Consider the following 19851-nt stretch of genomic DNA (forward strand, 5'->3'; position numbering starts at 1 on the left):
CTTCTAAAACTTCGCGCATGAAGAAATAGAGGAAGTATTTAAAAATGGAGGGAATAATGTTTTTAAAAACATCAAATATTTATATGTAATTAGCAATCTAATAACCAGTGCTTTGTTGCCAATCAAAACAATAACCTCAAAACGAAGAATTATTCCTCACGGAGTAAGTGGATCATGTTTTACTCATAACTAGCCTTCTAGCCCGTTCCATGCACGGGTTATTACTTAGAATATTTTCCTTGTAATGTGTTGCTTATTTGTGTTATATGAGTCAGCATTGTTTTATTGTACTTTATATATATGTTTATATAATGTGGACTAATTAGCTCAACTTTTTTTTTTTACAATTAATTTATTTTAAGTTTAGGAGATAATAAGGCTGTGAATTTATTTTGGTGTAGTTGAAACACTTAATTTCCTTACTTAAATTTGCAAGTTACAGAATGTATAAAGACATGAACTTTATTTTTTGGTAAAGAAGGTGGTATGTGGCATATGAGTGATTTGTGTTGACATGTGACATATGAGTAATGTGTGGTTTGTGTTTTTAAATACTAAGTATAGATTACATGTAGGGCGTATTCTCATATGTTTATTTTCAATTCAGTTCAGCTCTAATAAGTTTAGTTTAGTTCAGTTCAGCTCCTAATTTTCTTCTCTTATAAATATTCAGTTCAGCTTTAATAAGTTCGGTTCAGCTCAGCTCAGCTCTAATAAGTTCTGTTCAGTTGAGTTGAGTTTAGTTTAGTTCAGTTAAGTTCAGTCAATGAGAACAGGCCCGTAGTCATGTACAATATTTGGGAGCTAATATGTAATAACCAACATATCAATTGTTGTATTTTAGGGACTAATAAGCACCTCAAAAGGGAGGGCAAAAAGTATTCCTATTCTCATCCTGCGTAGTTGGACTACCTATAAGAAGTGTTGGTTTAATAAAGTCCTTACCAAAAATAAATAAATAAAAGGCACCTCATCAAAAGGGAGGGCTAAAAGTGCATTTCTTTGTCTTCTTAATATACATTGATGTGGTTAGAAGGGGCCATAAGAATTATTTTCCTGTCAAGGAAGCCTAAGTGAGTTCTTTGGAGCACTAATCCATGGACTACCTGCGACAGCGAATCTCCATAATGCATTTACATGCTCAGGCAAAGCATAATTAATGCCAACACGAGGACCAACTACTATCTTTTCAGGCTTTGGCCCGTCAAGAAGCTCTAAACCGCCTGCATACGTCATAGAAAAATCGTCTAATTTCAGCCTGATTATGCAGATTTTAGAATAACAAACACGACAAAGGACAAGGAATCTTACGATATTCTTACCAGGCACATAAAGGGGATGATTTGACCATTCGGTTGATAATCCAAGTGCTTGTCCAACCTGTTCATGAACATTATAACCAAAAAGTTGAGAGGTGCACTTGGACTTGTTTTACAAACATTGATTACCTATTAATAAAGGCCTATATTTAGCAAATTTTTTATTTTTTTTTTAAAATACTGCTTATCTATATCATATTATCATTCAACAAAAGGATGTCATGTTCATTACTTCTGGTTATCTCCATCAAAATAAATAAAAAAATATAAAAAAAATGCACAGATTCCCTCCTCCCTCAATTAGCCAGCCAGTTTATTTAAGTAAGGGTACATAACACCCCTGGTGGCAGTTACAAGTAGTCGCCCAGAGACCAGATTAGACATGTTATACATTGAGTGCATTGCACATTATTACTGATAAATGATTGTTTCACCGGTGACTCAATGTAAATAAAGACGGCCAAACACGGGTGATGATCTTTGCTAAGAAAAAGTTCAAGGCCTATAGGTAAATTAGTATTATTGTTAGGGGTGGCAATATCATCCAAACCCGATGGATAACCATCCACCTGATCCAAATACATGGATGAAAACCCGAACTTAAGCGGATAACGGATGGATGATGGATGGATCGGGTGACGGATCGGGTCGGATACAGATGATGATACATCCAACCCATCACCCGACCTGTTGAGGGTAAAAATACATCGTATACGTGGACCAATCCCATAGTGACACGTGGCCCATTTATAGGGTGACACATGTCACCACAGGAAGATGCCACGCAATTCAGAGCCTTTAAGGTCTCAGGCCAATCTCATAGCGACACGTGGCCCAGTCATAGGGTGACACGTGTCGTCATGAGAAGATGCCACGTGTTTAGGGCATGTGTTCCCTCTTTAATCAGCACGCCAGAAAGCCCTAACAACGTCAGGGCCCAAATCCCGAGAGATATCAATGAAAGCCGCAAAACGGCGCCCCCAAAGTAGCACGTGGCACTCACTGATTGCGCAGCCAATCACGCCACGCAAATCTAGGGTACAAACCCTAGAAAGGGGCACGAGTCCCACCCCTATAAATACCCCAATCATTTATGATGGGAGGGTGGATTAAGACATTTACAAACAACAGAGCATTAAATAGCTCCAACTTCTCTCTACTTTATCTCTCTAGTCTTTTCCGTTCTAATCACTGACTTGATCGTCGGAGGCGAATATTCCGTTGATCGGAATATTCGTTGTTTTGCAGGTTGGACCGTCTCGTGGCCAGAAGAACGTGACCAGTATCCCAGGAAATAAAAAAAAACCCCCCGAAACATTTGGCGCCGTCTGTGGGGATACTCGTACTTTATGGCGATAGACGGTCAGACACCTAATCCAGGCGAGGATGGACATGTAGAGGATTTAATCCCTACAATCCGTACTAGCAATCCTCTGATAGCCACATTTCAAGAAGCTGATGACCCTCCTGTTACCGCAGCCTCTCTTAAGGCCGCGCTTAACAAACTCAGAAAAGAGATTGAAAACAATGGAGCCTCTACCTCTAGGTAGCCGCCCAGGAGAGAGGAACAGAGGGCTCCAAAGAAGACACACAGCAAAGCAGTCCATGCAACGGACGCTGGAAACACTCCCTTTCGAAGGCTGACTGGAAGGTCCCCGAGGGGACCACGGATTAATTTCTCTGACTTGCTGGCGAAAACGAAGTCGGCTGGGGGGAGGGGTAGGCAACCTCGAAGAGAGGAGCCTGAGCCGTCCAGACGATGGAAGGACGCAAGAGATTACCTTCGGCATAAGCAGAGGAAGCGCGTCGCCTACTCGGACACGGCCTCAACCCTAACTATGTCGGATGATTTTTCACATCATTCTCTTTCCCAACATACCAATATGGCCATCTCTAGTGGAATTCAGGCGGTCCGCACCCCAACTCCTATTCCAGTCTTTCATACTCCAACTCCTATTCCAGCCCAATCACTGTAATATCAACCTCCTCAGGGGTTCAATGGCTTGATGCAGCCGAACCCCCAGGCATACGGACAATATGGGCCATACGGGCAGGTGTACGGACAGGCTCCTTACCTGGCTGGACCGTCCGTGCAGCCACAACCCATCGATTGGCAGATGCGCCTACTTACTCTGGGAGATAAGCCGCCCCCGTTTTCGCAAGATATTTTAAATGCCCCTCAGCCGCCAAAGGTGAAGAGTGTAATTGTGGGAGCTTATGATGGCACAGGCAACCCAGAAGAACACATCACCTCGTACAGGAACCTGATGTACTTGCAAAGCGTAGACGATGCTACTCGTGCAAATGTTTTCCGGCCACTCTGAAAGGCGTGGCGCAGGATTGGTTCAACAGTTTGCCGGCCGGATGCATCAATTGTTTTACTACTCTTAGTTTGCTGTTTATGGGAAATTTTTCATACAACATACCGCCTCGAAAGACTAGCCTTAACTTGGCGACAATCGTCCAAGGAAAGAATGAGGGCCTACGCTCGTACGTCCAACAATTTAACCAAGAAAAAGCCCAAATTCATAATCTCCCGGACGAAATGGCTTACTCTGAATTTCTCCGGGGATTAAGGCACAATGGTTTTAAATTTGACCTGGTTAGGAAAAAGATTCGGACATACGCAGGTGTCTTGCGGGAAGCCGAAGCTTATATTGAAGCAGCGGACTTTTGTTCGCTCACGAAATCAGAAGCGCCGGCCAAGGGGGCTGAGAAAAAACCTTCTCAGCAAGACTCGGCCGGCCAAAAGAAAGAAGGAAAAAAAAAAGAAAAGAAGTCTAGGTGGCTGATGCCCAGCCACAGAAGTCCAAGAAGGTCAAGGCGTACGAGCCCCAGTTTGAATTCAACAAGGATTGTTATTCTATCTTGATGGAAATCAAGGATAAGTTTGAATTTGAGAAGCCACAGCCGCTGAGAGGCCCGACTCAGTATAGGAACAAGATCAAGTACTGCCATTACCACAAGGACGTGGGACATGACACAAACGATTGTATCAACTTGAAGAGACTACTGGACAAGCTAGCCGAGAAGGGCATGCTGAATTCGTATGTGATGAAGTCCAAATTCACTTACACACGGACAAACAACACGTCCGAGCAAAAGCAAAAGAATGACAAGAATAAAGATAAGGAAGATGATGGGAACAACACTGATTCAGGCTTTGTGGCCGTGATATCAGGAGGATTTGCCTCAGGCGGCCCCACTATGAAGGGGATCAAGCAGGACGCCCGGAACCTGGGAAAGGTGATGCAAATGGACTCAATAAAGGCTGAACCCTTCCCCGAAGTAATCATCAGTGAGGCCGATCGGGGTAAGGTCAAAGCCTTACACAATGATCCCATGGTATTCATTATGAAGATAGCTAATTTGAAGGTTGGACGAATATTGATTGACACGGGAAGCGCGGCTGATATCATCAGCCTGGCCGCCTTGAATAATCTCAGCTTTCCAGAGGATGCTCTCCAGGACATTACTCACCCGTTGGTCGGATTTGGGGGGAATGTCATCCACCCGGTGGGGCGGATAGACTTACCTGTCCGATTTGGGCAAAAAGGGGAAGGAAGGGATATGGTTGTGCGCTTCTTGGTTGTGAAAGAGCTGACTGGATATAATGTCATACTCGGCCGTCCTACACTGAATGCAGCAAAAGCAGTCATTGTGCCTCACCTAATGCTGCTAAAGTTTGAGAGGACGAACGGGAAAATAGGTACAATCCAAGGAAGTCAGAAGATGGCAAAGGAATGTAATCAGTTGGCGGTTAAGCCTACAGCGCGCGGACCTAAATTGTCCGAGCCAAAAGAAGAAGGAACCTCACTCCCAACACACCAGGTCGGCCAGAAGCGTAAGGCGGCCAAGATAGAGCAAGCATAGCAGCTAATGACTGTCGGTCGGCCAGAAGAGTTACGACCCCAGCCGGCCGGCAACCACCAAGATATAGTGCTTGACCCCAATCAACCAGGTCGGACGGTTAGTGTGGGCACTATAGCTTTGGGTGTGCTTGGGGATGAGTTAATTCAATTGTTGAGGAAGTTCAAAGATGTATTTGCATTTGATGTTGGCGAGATGCCAAGTATAAGCCCTGACTTGGCCGTGCATAAGTTGGCTGTAAACCCGGCCATTAAACCTGTCCGCCAGAAGAAAAGGAATCATGGAGAAGAGAGGGATCAGGCGGCCGCAGCGGAAGTTAAAAAGCTTCTGGACGCCGGTTTCATTCGGCAATGTTATTACCCAGAATGGGTGGCCAATGTGGTGCTTGTGAAGAAGCCGAATGGAACTTGGAGAATGTGTGTGGATTACACCGATCTGAACAAGGCATGCCCTAAGGATAGCTTTCCCTTGCCCAAAATCGACCGCCTGGTTGATTTGATGGCCGGGCATGCCCTGATGAGTTTTATGGACGCATACTCCGGATTCCATCAAATTCCATTATGGGAAGAAGATAAAGAGAAAACAGCGTTCGTAACTGAGTAGGGGTTGTATTGTTACAAAGTTATGCCATTCGGCCTTAAGAATGCCCCAGCTACCTTTCAACGACTTGTTAATACAGTCTTCAGGGATCAGCTCGGCCGGAATATGGAGGCGTACATTGATGACATGATTGTCAAGTCAAAAGAGTCGGCCGACCATTTGAAGGACCTACGAGAAACTTTCACCGAACTTAGGCGGCATAAGATGATGTTAAATCCAAAGAAATGTGTCTTTGGTGTTGAGTCCGGTAAATTTCTCGGATTTTTAATTGATTAGCGTGGAATTGAGGCCAACCCTGAAAAAATTCAAGCCGTCATGGACATGAAGTCACCAAGGACAATTAAAGAAGTCCAAAGATTGACCGGCTGTTTAGCAGCACTTAGTAGATTTCTGTCAAGATCAGGGGACAAGTGCCGCTATTTCTTTCAAGCCATAAAAAAGAAAGCCATGTTTGAGTGGACAGAGGAGGCCGAGGAAGCATTCGTACAGCTAAAAGGCCACCTACATACATTGCCTCGGCTTGTCAGTCCACTTAAGAGTGAGAAGCTATTTATCTATCTTGCCATCTCTGAACACTCCCTAAGCGCCGTCCTACTTGCTGAACGGGACGGCCACCAGATCCCTGTCTACTTTATTAGCCACGTACTTCATAACGCCGAGCTAAGGTATCCCCCTATTGAAAAATTTGGCTTGGCATTATACATGGCATCGAAAAAGCTGTGGCCATACTTCTTGGCACATTCAATTGTGGTCTACACAGACCAACCTCTGAAGAAGCCATTTACAACTCTGGAGACAAGCGGCCGTATGCTTATATGGGCCTTGGAAATGAGAGGCTTTGACATTGCATTTGAGCCAAGAAAAGCAATTAAGGGGCAAGCCTTTGCTGATTTTTTAGCTGAAATGACTCGGCCGGATCTTCAGACGGCCGGAGACCAGATCTGGAAAGTGTTCGTGGATGGTAGTGCGACAGCTGCTGGTTACGGTGCAGGTGTCATATGTCAGTCTCCTGAGGGAGATAAGTTTGAGTACGCTCTGAGATTCCAGTTTCAAGCCTCTTATAATGAGGCCGAGTACGAACCCCTCTTGGCCGACCTTAGAATGTGTAAGGCGGCCGGAGCCACAAAGATTGATGTATGCTCGGATTCCCTACTTGTAGTCGGCCAGGTGAATGGAGACTTCGAGGCGAGGGAGCCGGCTATGATAAAATACTTGAAGATTGTAAAAGAGGAGGCTAAGAGCCTAGATCATTTTACTCTACAACAGGTTCCTCGTTCGTCCAATCATCAGGCACACGCCCTCTCTAAGTTAGCATCCTAAGCATCATGTGATACTCCCAGGTCGGTATTTTGGGAAGTAAAAGAAAAGAGGAGTATTGATGCTGAGCCAGTACATATCATTGATAGAAGCTCTACTTGGATGGACGGGATCATATCTTACCTAAAGGACGGATTACTCCCGGCCGATCCTAAAGAGAGCTGGCTGATGAAAAAGAGAGCGGCCTGGTTTGAAATTAAGCAAGGAGAATTGTTTAAAAAGGCATTTGTGAAGCCGTACCTGAAATGTATCACTCTTGAGAGAGGGCATGATGTCTTGGACGATCTTCACCAGGGGCAGTGCGGCTCTCACATTGGAGGACGAGCTTTGGCTGAAAAGGCTGCCCGTCTGGGTTACTACTGGCCGAGCTTAAAGTCGGACGCCATGGAAATGGTAAATAAGTGTGACAAGTGCCAGAGGTTTGCAACCTTGATCCACCGACCCGCCAACAGTATTTCGGCCATCAGTAGTCCGCTCCCCTTTGCCAAATGGGGGATGGACATTTTAGGACCGTACACACCAGCGTCCGGCCAAAGGTGGTATGTGTTTGTAGTAGTAGACTACTTCACAAAGTGGGTAGAGGCTGAGGCTGTCCGGGGCATCAAGTGGACGGACGTTTCAGCTTTCATATGGAAGAATATCATTACACGCTTTGGCGTTCCTCAGTCTATGGTGTTCGACAATGGACCCCAGTTCGAAACGCCTCAACTCAAAGAATGGTTGGAGGACCAAGGCATAGCTCATTGCTTTGCTTCAGTCGGCCGACCACAAGCCAATGGTCAGATAGAGGCATACAACAAGTTGATCTCCAATGGAATTAAGCGCAAGCTTGAAAGGGCAGGCGGCTTATGGGCTGATGAGTTGGTCAATGTGCTATGGTCCATACGAACCACGGCCAAGAGTTCCACAGGAAAAACCCCATTCTTCTTGGTCTATGATGCCGAGGCTGTCCTCCCAATTGAAATGTATGAGCCCACCCTTATGGTGATGCTATATGACGAAGCGGCTAATTGGGAAGCCATGAAGACCGCCCTAGACTTCCTTCCTGAAGCTAGGGGCAACGCGACGCTTAGACACGAAATCTATCGTCTACGGATGACAAGGGCATACAATCGCCGAGTGTCAAAGCGACCGATAAAATTGGGAGATCTGGTCCTAAGGAAGATGGAGGTTGTGGGATGAGCAAATGAGGATGGGAAGCTGACCCCAAATTGGGAAGGGCCGTATCGAGTCAGGGAAGAGGTCTGAGATGGGACTTACCGTCTTGAAGCCATGAACGGCCGACCCATTCCGCGTACATGGAACACTGACAATTTGAAGAAATATTATGTTTAAGTACTTAGCCAAAAGCTGTGTATACGGCTAGGTCTGTTGACCGAGCGATGTAAGCCGTACGACCACAACAATGTAATTTTGACAAATTAATGAAAAGTCAAACATTGTTATATTATTTTTCATTTAATTTATGCGTATTTGCACGGTCATAATCTATGCAGGTATGCCGCGTGAAATCTGCGAGTAGGTTGCTTGCAACACAGCAACTCGGTCGCAGAACAGAAGTAAATTAAATAAAATAAAAACGGGCAACTTGACCCCGAGTCATATGTATACGTCCGCCCCTAACTAAGGCGGACGAAAAAGGTAAGGTACCCTGTGAAACCTATTTAATGGGGCAAGGGCGTACCTAGGCAGCCCAGCCTAGCCAAACTTAAAAATTTAAAGTTGAGATCATACCTGAAATTTTGTGAGAGTGTCCGAGCGATAGTTTTAACGGACAAACTCACATAAAGTCGATTGAACGACCAAATAATGTGTTGATTCGGCGTACCACCTAGTACAAGGGCAATCATTACTATGGTTTGATTAACTTGTTAGAAGTCATACCACCTAAGGTATAAATTCTACCAAGTCAATCAAACCACCCAAAATATGGACTAGGCGAACGCCGAATAAAGGGGCATACCCCCCCAATTGTACGAGGATACAAAAACGTGAAAAAGTACGCGTACGAAAAAAGCAAAAACTTGTTAAGTACAAAATGTGCAAAGTATGAAGCAAAATTTGGAAGCTGAATTAATAAAAGGACCGCTCAAAAGGCGGTAAAATATCTTACATAAAACTGCACAAAAAGGCGGCAGATACAGAATAAAAATAAAATAATTAACAAAGGCAGAAAAAAGCTGAAATCACGGGGCGGCTGGAGTCTGGCCTGGGCCGGGCTCTTGAATGGCGGCAAGAGGCGCGTCATCAGCAGGCGTCTCCTTGCCCTCAGCCTCACAATCTTTGCTAGCCGCCACTTCTCCGTTTTCCTCCTCTTCTGAGGTAGTTGGCGTGACGTCTAGCTCAGGTGAAGGCTGCCCGGCCTTCTTAGCCTCTTCTCTGAGGCAGACAAAGTTAAGACGCTTGGTGAAGCGTTCCTGATAAACGGTCGCCTCGCCCTCGTCCACCATAAGCTCAAAAGCCTCAAAGAAGTGGCTCTTCAGCCTGTCCTCAACGTTCTGTTCAATGCAGACTACCTCATCCGCACTAGGGGCCCGAGGTGTTTGCAATTGGAGAGTTAAGTCCTCAACGGAATTCTTTAAACTTTCCACCTCGGCTCTTAGAGCGTCCGCCTCGTCCAAGGCCTCCTTCAAGTGTTTTTGGGCCAAGGCCACATCACTTCGAAGCTTCTCGGAGGCCTCGAACCCTTCCCTCCAGCGCTGACCGTCCAGCAGGGCCTGATCCCTCTCCTGTCTCATGGCCTCTCGGGCTACGGACTCTTGCTCTAGGGCCTGGCCTAGCTTTACCAAATCTTCAACCTGCCGCGCCGCTTTGTCGGACAGAGCAGTGATTTGGGTCTCAAAATACCAGCGCTGGACGGCCGTCTCCCAAGTGATGTCATCTTGGGTATTCTGAATCTAGGCCCAGGCATGCTTCAGCCGCTCATTTTCCTTGTCCTTCCATTCCAGGAAGGCATTCAGCCGTAGGAAGAGCTGCGTACAGGGTAAATGTGTTAGCAAAGTAAGAGTGAAAAATTGACTAAGTGCATTTGAGAGTAGAAGTTACCTCAGCGCTGCAGTTGATCATGGGGCCAAGGAAGCCCTCATGTATTCCCCGCAGCTTATCTCGCTGCTCAGCAGGGACGGCCCGGGCCATGGCTTCTCGCATGGCCTTCCTGGCCGCCCCAGTAAAGGATTGGTCGGGCAGCTTCATTTGTAGCTCCTCTGCAATATCTGTATGCAGATGCAAAGATATTAATTTAAGCTCAGTAAAAAAAAAAAAAAAAAAAAAAAAAAAAAAAAAAAAACGAAGTAGCAAATTCAAAATTACTCGGACTGACCATCAGAGAAGCTTAGAACGGTAGGAAGGATGAAAGTGAATGGCGGGGCAGCGCAGGCTCGTCACCATCTTCCCCCGTCCGGCCAGACTGGTCGCCAGCCGACTGAGTAGCTTCAAGCCAATCAGATTCATTGACTCTTTGAACGGGCGGAGTCAATTCTGCCCCGGTCGGTTTTGCCGGGGTCGACTTACCCCTATCGTCCGATTTCTCGGACCTAACATGACCAGGCATGGCGGCCGGATCTATGGACTTGGAGGCCCCGCTATCGCTCAGCCGGGGTTGTTCTCCTTTGGACTGCTTAGAGGCCGTCCGCGACGTCGTCTTGGCCGCAGAAGTGGAAGTGGTCTTGGACGCGACCGTCTTCCTTTGTTTGGACGCCTTACCGTCCTTGTCTGTCTTGGATGCAGGGGACGACTGCTTCCGTTTGGACCTAGGGGTTGGTGTGGCCAGCTGTAGAGGCAAAAGTTAGTAAAAAGAGAGCAATATAATATAATCGATAGGCCGTGCCAAGTTAGGAAGATCTCTTCCGTAATGCATACACGGACGAAAAGAAGAAATCAAGATGGGTGTACTTACTCCTTTAGATTGCTCGTACAGCTTTTGGCAAGCCTTGTACCGAGCCAAGTCAATCTCTGCCATATTGACCTCCCCTTTCAGCTCTGGGTCAAGCATCTCGTACGCTTCAGAAAAAGAGAAGAAAAAAATGTTAGAAATTTCTTCAAAATCAAATAACCTACGTACGTGTAAGAATATATGTCCATGCATCCACCTTGGGGCAGGTTCTGGTACAGGCCGTAGGCAGACATATATGTGGGATCCCAGTTACTTGGAACGCACTCAGTTTTGTCGTTCCTTTGCACCCGCTTGACTTTGAAATATTCAAGCTGGTGCTCTTGGCTAGGGTGGACGGGTGGCTTATCAGGCTTAAGATCCCCGCGTCCAAGCTGAATTGGCTCAGCATTGAACCGATTCATCCGCAAGTTAAATTCAACATCTTTGGTTTTGATGCGGTAGAATCGGTGCTTCCAGTCACGCCATTTAGAGACGCGGTCCACCACCATCATGTAGTCTTTGGTGGAGCTCAAGATGAACCAGCCGTCCGTGTCCGCGTCCAGCTTAGTCAGTGAGTGCATCTCACAGAAAACTGCAAAGTCTGGCTTGAAGCCTTTGCAGATGCACGTCACCAAGTACCCAAAAATGTTCAACCAGCTGTTTGGCATCAGCTCGAAGAGGGCTATGTCATACTCGTCCAAGATTGTGCGGACGAAAGGATGGAGGGGGAAGCGCAGTCCGACGTCTAAGGCCGCCCTGTAGACGCTAAAGGATCTTTGGTGCGGCCTCTCTTCTTCCCAAGCGGCCATGGCGCGGGACTTCCGTGGGGGCTGAATCTCGAATCCCTCCCCAAGGTGGAGGAATGCCTTGTAATCCTCAAATTTGTAGTTCAGGTAGCCCAAGGCTGTGCTACCCACTGTGCAGGCGTACGGATCCTTGAAGTTGTTAATATTGGCAACATCCTCCTCGGCCGCCTCTTCGCCCTCTGCGGCCACTGCTCCACCCTCGGCCGCATTCTCAACTTCATCCTCCTCTCGCTGAGGAGCGCTCCCAAACTCGGAAGACAGCACTCTGTCCAGATCGGCTGCCTCCGCTGAGCTGCGGATCCTAGAACTATGGCCGCCTCGGGGAGAGATAATGTCTTCAAGTGGCCTTTTGCCTTTATCTTTGGCACCGGCCGCCTGACTCCCAGTAGGAGTTGCTCTGCGAGGGGCAGGTCGGACGGTTCATTAATTGAAACCCCCGTTCTTGGTCTGTCCGACCTGCTATATCGAAGAAAGAGTTATGAGGGGGTGGGGACGGACGTATCAGCGTCCGCCCGAGAAGAAGAAGGAGGTCCTTCACAGAGTAGCAACTCGGCCCCATCCATGACCGAGCTGGCATATTGGGGGAACCTCAACCCCGGAGTTCGCCCGGACGTTCCCCCCGTAGTAGAAGCGCCTTGGGTTCTTTGGCGCTCCTCGAACGAGGAAGTTACTTCCACGGCCGAGCAGTGAGTGCCCGTGGAAGCGGTCGTAGGAGTGGTAGAAGGGGTCTCTAAGTTAGCATTATTTGGGTCATAAGGAGGCCTAGGGTTCACCAGACTTCCGTCTGGATTTCTGGCCGCATGACGATCGTACGTTTGCATCGTCCGTGCCATGTTCGACTGTAGGGACAGAGAAGAATGGGTGGATGTGAGTTGGTACACACTAGAAATGGACCCACTCCATGAAGGAGACAACTCGTCTCCGTCCACTCTAGACTCCTCAGTCCCAGGCGAACGGCCGACCTCATGAGGAGAAACGGACGAAGCCGAGTGTTGAGCCAGATTTTAAATGAACAAAAAAATAAAAATGCAAGGAAAAGAAAACAGACGGCCTACCTCTGTACGTGTTGAGAACTTGGAAGCCTTGAAGGTTGATCGGAAAACTCAACAAAAGTGCCCGGAAAACTCAAACGCACGGCGGAGCTCTCGAAGATTCAAAGAAAAATTCACTCTCTCTTTAGAAGCTCTGACTTCTCTCTAGAAAATGTAAAGTTCCAAAGTGCAAAAATGAAGTCAAACCCCTTGTATATATAGGCAAAATTTATGGGGGTAAGACAGTAAATTCATCTTTCCAGCCTATCAAAGCTGAACGGTTATAATTTGAAAATGAGACCTAGAATTTGGAGGGACAAGGAGCAACTCCATTAAATTAGGCCGAAAAGAAGATGACCTAATAAACGGCGCGTCCAAAGGAAAATTGGCAGAGCTAAAACTCCCTCCGCAATGGCAAGACGGCCGCATCTCCCAAAAGCGAGACGGCCTACCTTCGTCCGCGCCATTTGTATAGATAGGCGTTCACTCTAAAAATTGTCACGCGGACGGAAAACTGACAAAACCCTAATACACTTGTACGCACCAAGGCTATTTGAGGTCAGAGGAGTCGGCCTGTAAGCGTACGAGCCACCCCCTCTGAGGGGCAAATGTTGAGGGTAAAAATACCTCGTATACGTGGACCAATCCCATAGTGACACGTGGCCCATTTATAGGGTGACACATGTCACCACAGGAAGATGCCACGCAATTCAGAGCCTTTAAGGTCTCAGGCCAATCTCATAGCGACACGTGGCCCAGTCATAGGGTGACACGTGTCGTCATGAGAAGATGCCACGTGTTTAGGGCATGTGTTCCCTCTTTAATCAGCACGCCAGAAAGCCCTAACAACGTCAGGGCCCAAATCCCGAGAGATATCAATGAAAGCCGCAAAACGGCGCCCCCAAAGTAGCACGTGGCACTCACTGATTGCGCAGCCAATCACGCCACGCAAATCTAGGGTACAAACCCTAGAAAGGGGCACGAGTCCCACCCCTATAAATACCCCAATCATTTATGATGGGAGGGTGGATTAAGACATTTACAAACAACAGAGCATTAAATAGCTCCAACTTCTCTCTACTTTATCTCTCTAGTCTTTTCCGTTCTAATCACTGACTTGATCGTCGGAGGCGAATATTCCGTTGATCGGAATATTCGTTGTTTTGCAGGTTGGACCGTCTCGTGGCCAGAAGAACGTGACCAGTATCCCAGGAAATCCAAAAAACCCCCGAAACACGACCCATCCATCCACCCGTTAAATTTATATATAAAAAATATATATATATATCTTTTTTAATAATTTAATGTCTATTGTAGTGTTAGGAATTGACATTTGTTTTAATTTAGTTAAAAGGATCAAGTATTAGAAAGATGTATCAAAGTTATAATAAAATTGATCACTTTTTTTTTGTCAAATCTTGATTTTAGTTATGAAAATGAAAATTTATATTTGTATATTAATTTCACCAGAATTATCACCCGATCCACCCGATTCATACATGGATGACGGATGGATCGGATGTGGATGAAAAAAAACTAGGTGATGGATGGGTCGGGTGATGAATGGATCGTTGGTGGATGGAGGCGGATGAAGCATTACCCTACCCACCTCCGATCCATTGCCATCTCTAATTATTGTCCCAGAATGCCTTTTAGGACACTCCAAGAGTACAACATTGGTGAGTTTAATAAATCAAAGAGAAATGCAAAAGCCGGTGCTGCATGCATTTGAAAAAGAATAAAGGATTAGATCAGATAGAGGTGATAAAAAATCGGGCCAGGCCAGGTCTTAACATAATTGTTCGTGCCCAAACCCGTAAAAAAGTAGCGGGCTTGTCAGGCCAAAACAGGCTTTTCGGGCCGGGTTCGGGCTTTTTAACTAAAATTGCGTTTTTAGGCTTGCCCAAACCCGCCCTGTTTTCGGGCAGGCCGATGTTGATCACCTCTAGATCAGATGTAAATGATACTTGTATCATTTAGTGTCTGATGTAGATGAAATAGAGAACTAGGCTACATGGGTCATACTAAATATTCCGTATCTAGGTATCATGGCCTGCCACAAGGAACATATTTCAATTACTTAGGGGTCGTTTGGTTCGCACGAGAGAATCGGAATGCAATGAACAAAGGGAAAGGAGAAGAATGGAATGAAAATACCCTATTTTTGCTTTGTTGTTTGTTTTTAAAACAAAGGAATCATTCACACCACCACACCACCACCACCACACATTTCATCTTTCTCGGCCACCAAACCCCTCATAGGCCCTCCCCCGCCCCTCGCCGGCTATCCCCCTACCCTCGTCGCCCTTCCCCTCGCTTTGCCGCCGCTAATCGCGTGAGCCTTGACCACCCCTCCCCCGCAAAAACCACCCCTAGCCCCGCAAAACCCTAGCCCCGATCTCCCTCTCCCTCGAAACCGTCGCCTGGCCCTCCCACCACCCTCGAAACCCTAGCCGGCTAGGGTTTCGAGGGTGGTGGGAGGGCCAGGCGACGGTTTCGAGGGAGAGGGAGATCGGGGCTAGGGTTTTGCGAGGCTAGGGGTGGTTTTTACGGGGCTAGGGGTGGTTTTTGCGGGGGAGGGGGTGCAGCGGTGGTCGGGGGAGGCTCGGCGGTTGTCAGGATAGGGGCGGCGGTGGTCTGGCTGGTTTTCCGGTGGTGTTGGTAGGTGTGAAGGAGGTGATGTGGTGGTGTGAAGGTGGGTAGGGAAAGGGAATGGGAAAGTCTAGGGAGGTGGAGAATGGAGTTGGAAGGATTTGGGGTAATGAGGAGGGTAAAGGAAATGATTAAAAGTGCTAAACAAACATCAAACAAAGGGAATCGAGTCAGTTGATTCTCATTCCCTTTCCTGATTACCCCCAACCAAACAGCCCCTTAGTATTATATAGTTCACAATCCTTCTCAAACTCTGTTGAAGAGATTTGCAGTTGTTTGAGGTGTTATATGCAATATAAAGAGGACCGTATGTGATGCTTTGATGTGGAGTATATCTTAAGGTCTTCTGTTTATTAATGATACTAACAAGAATAGAACATAGAAATTCACAGAGGTCCATGAGCTACAACAAAATGAAATGGACAAAGAAAGGAGAAGCATGGCCATGAAGTAATCAGTATTAAAAGTTTTTCTATTTCCAGGGACGACAATGACCGCATAATAAATATATAAGCAGAATACAAAATGTGTATACCACTGATTTTGAGCATTTTTTTGAATAAGTAGATGGTAAACGTTGCAGACCTAGCATTACAAAATTCTAAATCATGTGAATGTATCTTGAATGTCATCCCTTACCAGAAAACTAAAGGAAATATAGAACTTTTTATCATCTTTTTCCATGTTAATAAGAAATAGAGCTTTGCAATAATATGATTTGAACATTACAGTAATTCATTTTTTATATGATGGTCTTTGAAATCATACTGTGTGATTGCTAACAGTTTAAAAGATTAAAAGATACCCTTTCTGACATCAAATGGCAATACCATTAAGGCAGTGTTTGGAAACAATAATTTAATTTCAAATTCTGTATTTCAATTCTGGAAATTTAAATCCTTGCTTTCAATTCCAAATTACTTGTTTGGGAAAACAATAACTTTAAATCCAGAATTTCAAAGTATCCATTGTGTTTGGCAATACTTTAGAATTTTAATAACAAATTAATTAATTTTACTAATAACTAGTGTATAAAAATCCTCAATTTTTCAATAATCAAAACAATAACCTTCATCATCATCAATTCCGAAGATCTTCTACTCACTTCTTATCCAAAAAAAATGGTTAATCATATCCAGACTTGAGATTTTGTAGCCCCAAACCCATTGCTATACATAGGATCTGACGATTTCATTAACCCGTCGTCGAAGCCGCCGTCATTAAAGGCGAAGATGGTGGAGGAAAGATAGAGACTGCTCAATGGAGGAGAGAGAAAGAAAGTTGATGATAGTGCGATAAATGTTTGACAAACTTGACGAGCTTTTGACGAACATAAATATTTTCATCATCATGAAGGAAAGGATTTGATGAAAGGGATGAACTAGGATTAAGTATATACGATAGGTGTTTGAGTATTGGGGCTGGGTTAGGTTGGGAATTCCAAATGACATGTTTTGACTCATTATTTCAAATTGTTAGTTTTATGAAGTTTTCTTAAATATTTCAGAATTTGGGCTAAATTCAGATTTCAAATTCCAACTCATCCAAACACAATAATTAACCCAATTCCAGAATTTCAAATGAAATTCAGGTATCCAAACAGAGCATAAGTGATGCTATTAAGCATTTACTTATAGCCAACTTAATGAAAATAGGGACTGTAAAGATTGGCTGCTGACCTTTCCTGGCCCAGCAAGAAGAACAGGCTTATCAGTAATCTGACCACGACGCTGCTGAATGGTTGTCAAACCTGCAACATTATGCCACATAATCAAAACACTATCCATCTACTGATTAAGGATTTTAGGCTGCAATAACCTTGACTCTCATCACCTCTCCTTCCCCGCTATTTAATACTATTAGAAAATTATGGAATGCTCTTCTTCATCATAGATTCGTTCTTGTTGTCTTGTACAAAAGATGAGTATTGAGTATCATACTTGCATCAACCAACGAAAAATAAAGAATCGATAGAATAAACCAGACTTGAAGGACCAATACCGTCTGAATTTCACATTCAACCAACTACATAACATGTATCATGAAACATCACATCACATAGCTACACTTGCATAGCATCATGCTAAAAGCACAAAGATATAACATGTACAAGCAATATATCTTGTCCATGGGATGAGTATTGAATATCATACTTAAACGAAAAAGAAATATTTTATAGAATAAACCAAACTTGGAGGACCAATACCTTCCAATTTCCACATTCAATCAACCACATAACATGTTTTCATATAACATGATTTCACATAACAACACTTGCATAGCATCAAGCTAAAAGCACAACGATATAACATTGACAAGAAATTACCGCTAACTGGAGCACAAGAACGTATCAATACAGCAGCTCCAACACCCTCCTTATCAGCAACAATATTAAGCATCATGTGAAGACCATAGCAAAGATACACATAAGCATGCCCGCCTGGTCCAAACTACCCAAATTGCACAAGACAAACAAACAAGATTCATACTTCATTAAAAAGGTATAAGTTCTTAAGTTGCCTAGCAGTTCTAGCTGTTCACAACATTCTTATCTTACAACAGGAGCTGTTCTAGCTGTAACGCCAAAGCGACCATGACATGCTGAATCATTCGGCCTATACGCTTCCACCTGCAAAATTTAACCACCCATTTCAGCTTAGGAATTGCCTGTAAACCTTGACACAACCTTCTCCAGAAATTGGGTCTTAAACTAACCCACAAACCAAATTGATAATACAGAGAAAATCCCCCCCCCCCCCCCCAAAAAAAAAAAAAAAAAAAAAAGGGAATTTGATCATGATTTTATGACCCCTAAAACTGAATTCAAGGACATTTTTTACAGTTTAACAAAGCAAGAAAAGTAGTACTAGAGCAATTTTCCATTTCGTTGAGTAATTTTGTCAAACAGTTGGTGTGCTTAATCAATAACAAATGAAATCCCACCTCAGTTATCTGAAGTATAACATCGTCACGACGAAGAAACTTGCCGAGAAGAAGTGGGGCAAGATCAAGAGCATCAATGGAGCAAAAATCGGGCCCTAAAATAGCCAAATTCTGGTAATTAATCTGAGAATTGTTGGAAATTGGAAGTTCAGGAGATAATTGGGTTTTCAATTTGAATTTGGCCTTGGATGCGCGAAAGTTGACTTTTGATTGAGATGGGTTTTCGTCGGAATTAGATTTAATGCGACGCTTTGATCGTTGAGGTCTGGTCATTGAAGCGCAACTTCGCCGGCGATGAGAAGGGAGGAGTTGAACGGTAGTCGGGTAAAGAAGCATAAACTATGTTAAAAAAGATACGGATTTATTTTTATATTTTTGGCGGGTGTTCATAATCATCGGGAAGCTCATTTGATAAATGAATAAAAAATTGTTGCTAAAAAAAAAAAGGTTTGTTTGACATCATTTTTTGTTTTCAATTTTTTGTGTTTTTAAAAACAAAAAACGAAAAAATAGGAAATAAGAAAATGGTGTAACCACTTTTTTTTTGCTCTCAATTTTCAAAATTATCATGATTTTAACAAGGTAGACAAATTTTTGATTCATTATGTGACACATACCATATGATTTTAAAATACAAAAAACCAATAAACATAAAACCGCAGCAATACCAAACGAACCCGAAATTATAGGAGTTTATTTGTATAAAATAACATTTTTGCCATTACTATGTTAGCAATCTCAACAGTTGGATCATGTGGTATGTATCCAATGGTTGTGATTTATTCTTTATATATAATAAGGCTCTTATATAGAGACCTATTCTTACTGGATCCCTCCCTTAGTTTTGTGTCCGGGCGCCAGATTGTCGATAAGATTTTAGGAAAAACTTTTTGGCTTGTATTTTATATTCAGCTATATAATTCCTTGTGATGATTCACAATATTCATACATATGATATCATATCGCTTATTTATATAATAGTGTACATTTTGTAGTTTTGTTTGTAAATAGATTTCAGTGTTATTATTAATTTGAAATTATTTTTACTGATATGAAAGTATTTTTACCAAATCAAAATCATTTTTATTGATTAATTTTTTTTTATTTTTATTGATTCTCTATTATTTTTTAAAATAAATAAATATATTATAAATGGATCTTGTTTTAAAGAACTTTTTAAAACAAATATCATGATGCATTCAATATTTTTATTGTTAACAATCTATTCAAACTTCGCTTACTTTGCATCATATGTGTCACAATAATGCATAATTTGTCGTCTATGTCACTCAACACTTGGCGAAAATTTTGAATGCCAAGTGTTGTTGTCCTATAGCATGGCTGCAAAACCGACGTTATTTATTAGTGATATGATTATCGATGATTAGTTGAATACGGTAGCTATAAAAAAACATTTAACAAAATAATTATTGACTGAGCTC

The 19851-nt window shown here is 43.9% G+C and overlaps 1 protein-coding gene across 1 annotated transcript; it reads right to left on the reverse strand.

Annotated features, from left to right (window-relative positions):
• Positions 1 to 941: 941 nt before the first annotated feature.
• Positions 942 to 18793, reverse strand: LOC145630898 (DNA-3-methyladenine glycosylase-like). Its single transcript, XM_081683021.1, has 6 exons — positions 18410 to 18793; positions 18024 to 18095; positions 17793 to 17916; positions 17146 to 17216; positions 1323 to 1380; positions 942 to 1223 (listed from the first exon to the last, which is right to left on the reverse strand). Exons 1-6 carry the CDS (start codon positions 18743 to 18745, stop codon positions 1060 to 1062), a joined length of 825 nt encoding a protein of 274 aa, XP_081539147.1. The 5' UTR covers positions 18746 to 18793; the 3' UTR covers positions 942 to 1059.
• Between the last annotated feature and the right edge of the window lie 1058 nt (positions 18794 to 19851).

This window comes from Chenopodium album, chromosome 5 (genome assembly GCF_948465745.1).
Source record: "Chenopodium album chromosome 5, dcCheAlbu1.1, whole genome shotgun sequence".
Classification (NCBI taxonomy): domain Eukaryota; kingdom Viridiplantae; phylum Streptophyta; class Magnoliopsida; order Caryophyllales; family Amaranthaceae; genus Chenopodium; species Chenopodium album.

Bases quoted from the DNA above. Each gene is read 5' to 3' on its own strand.
- LOC145630898 (XM_081683021.1), bottom strand. From the start codon at position 18,745: ATGCTTCTTTACCCGACTACCGTTCAACTCCTCCCTTCTCATCGCCGG. The intron at 1,381-17,145 runs GTCAGCAGCCAA...GTTCATGAACAG, and splicing joins TTCTTGCTGGGCCAGGAAAG to GTTGGACAAGCACTTGGATT. The intron at 1,224-1,322 runs GTAAGAATATCG...TGACGTATGCAG, and splicing joins TCATCCCCTTTATGTGCCTG to GCGGTTTAGAGCTTCTTGAC.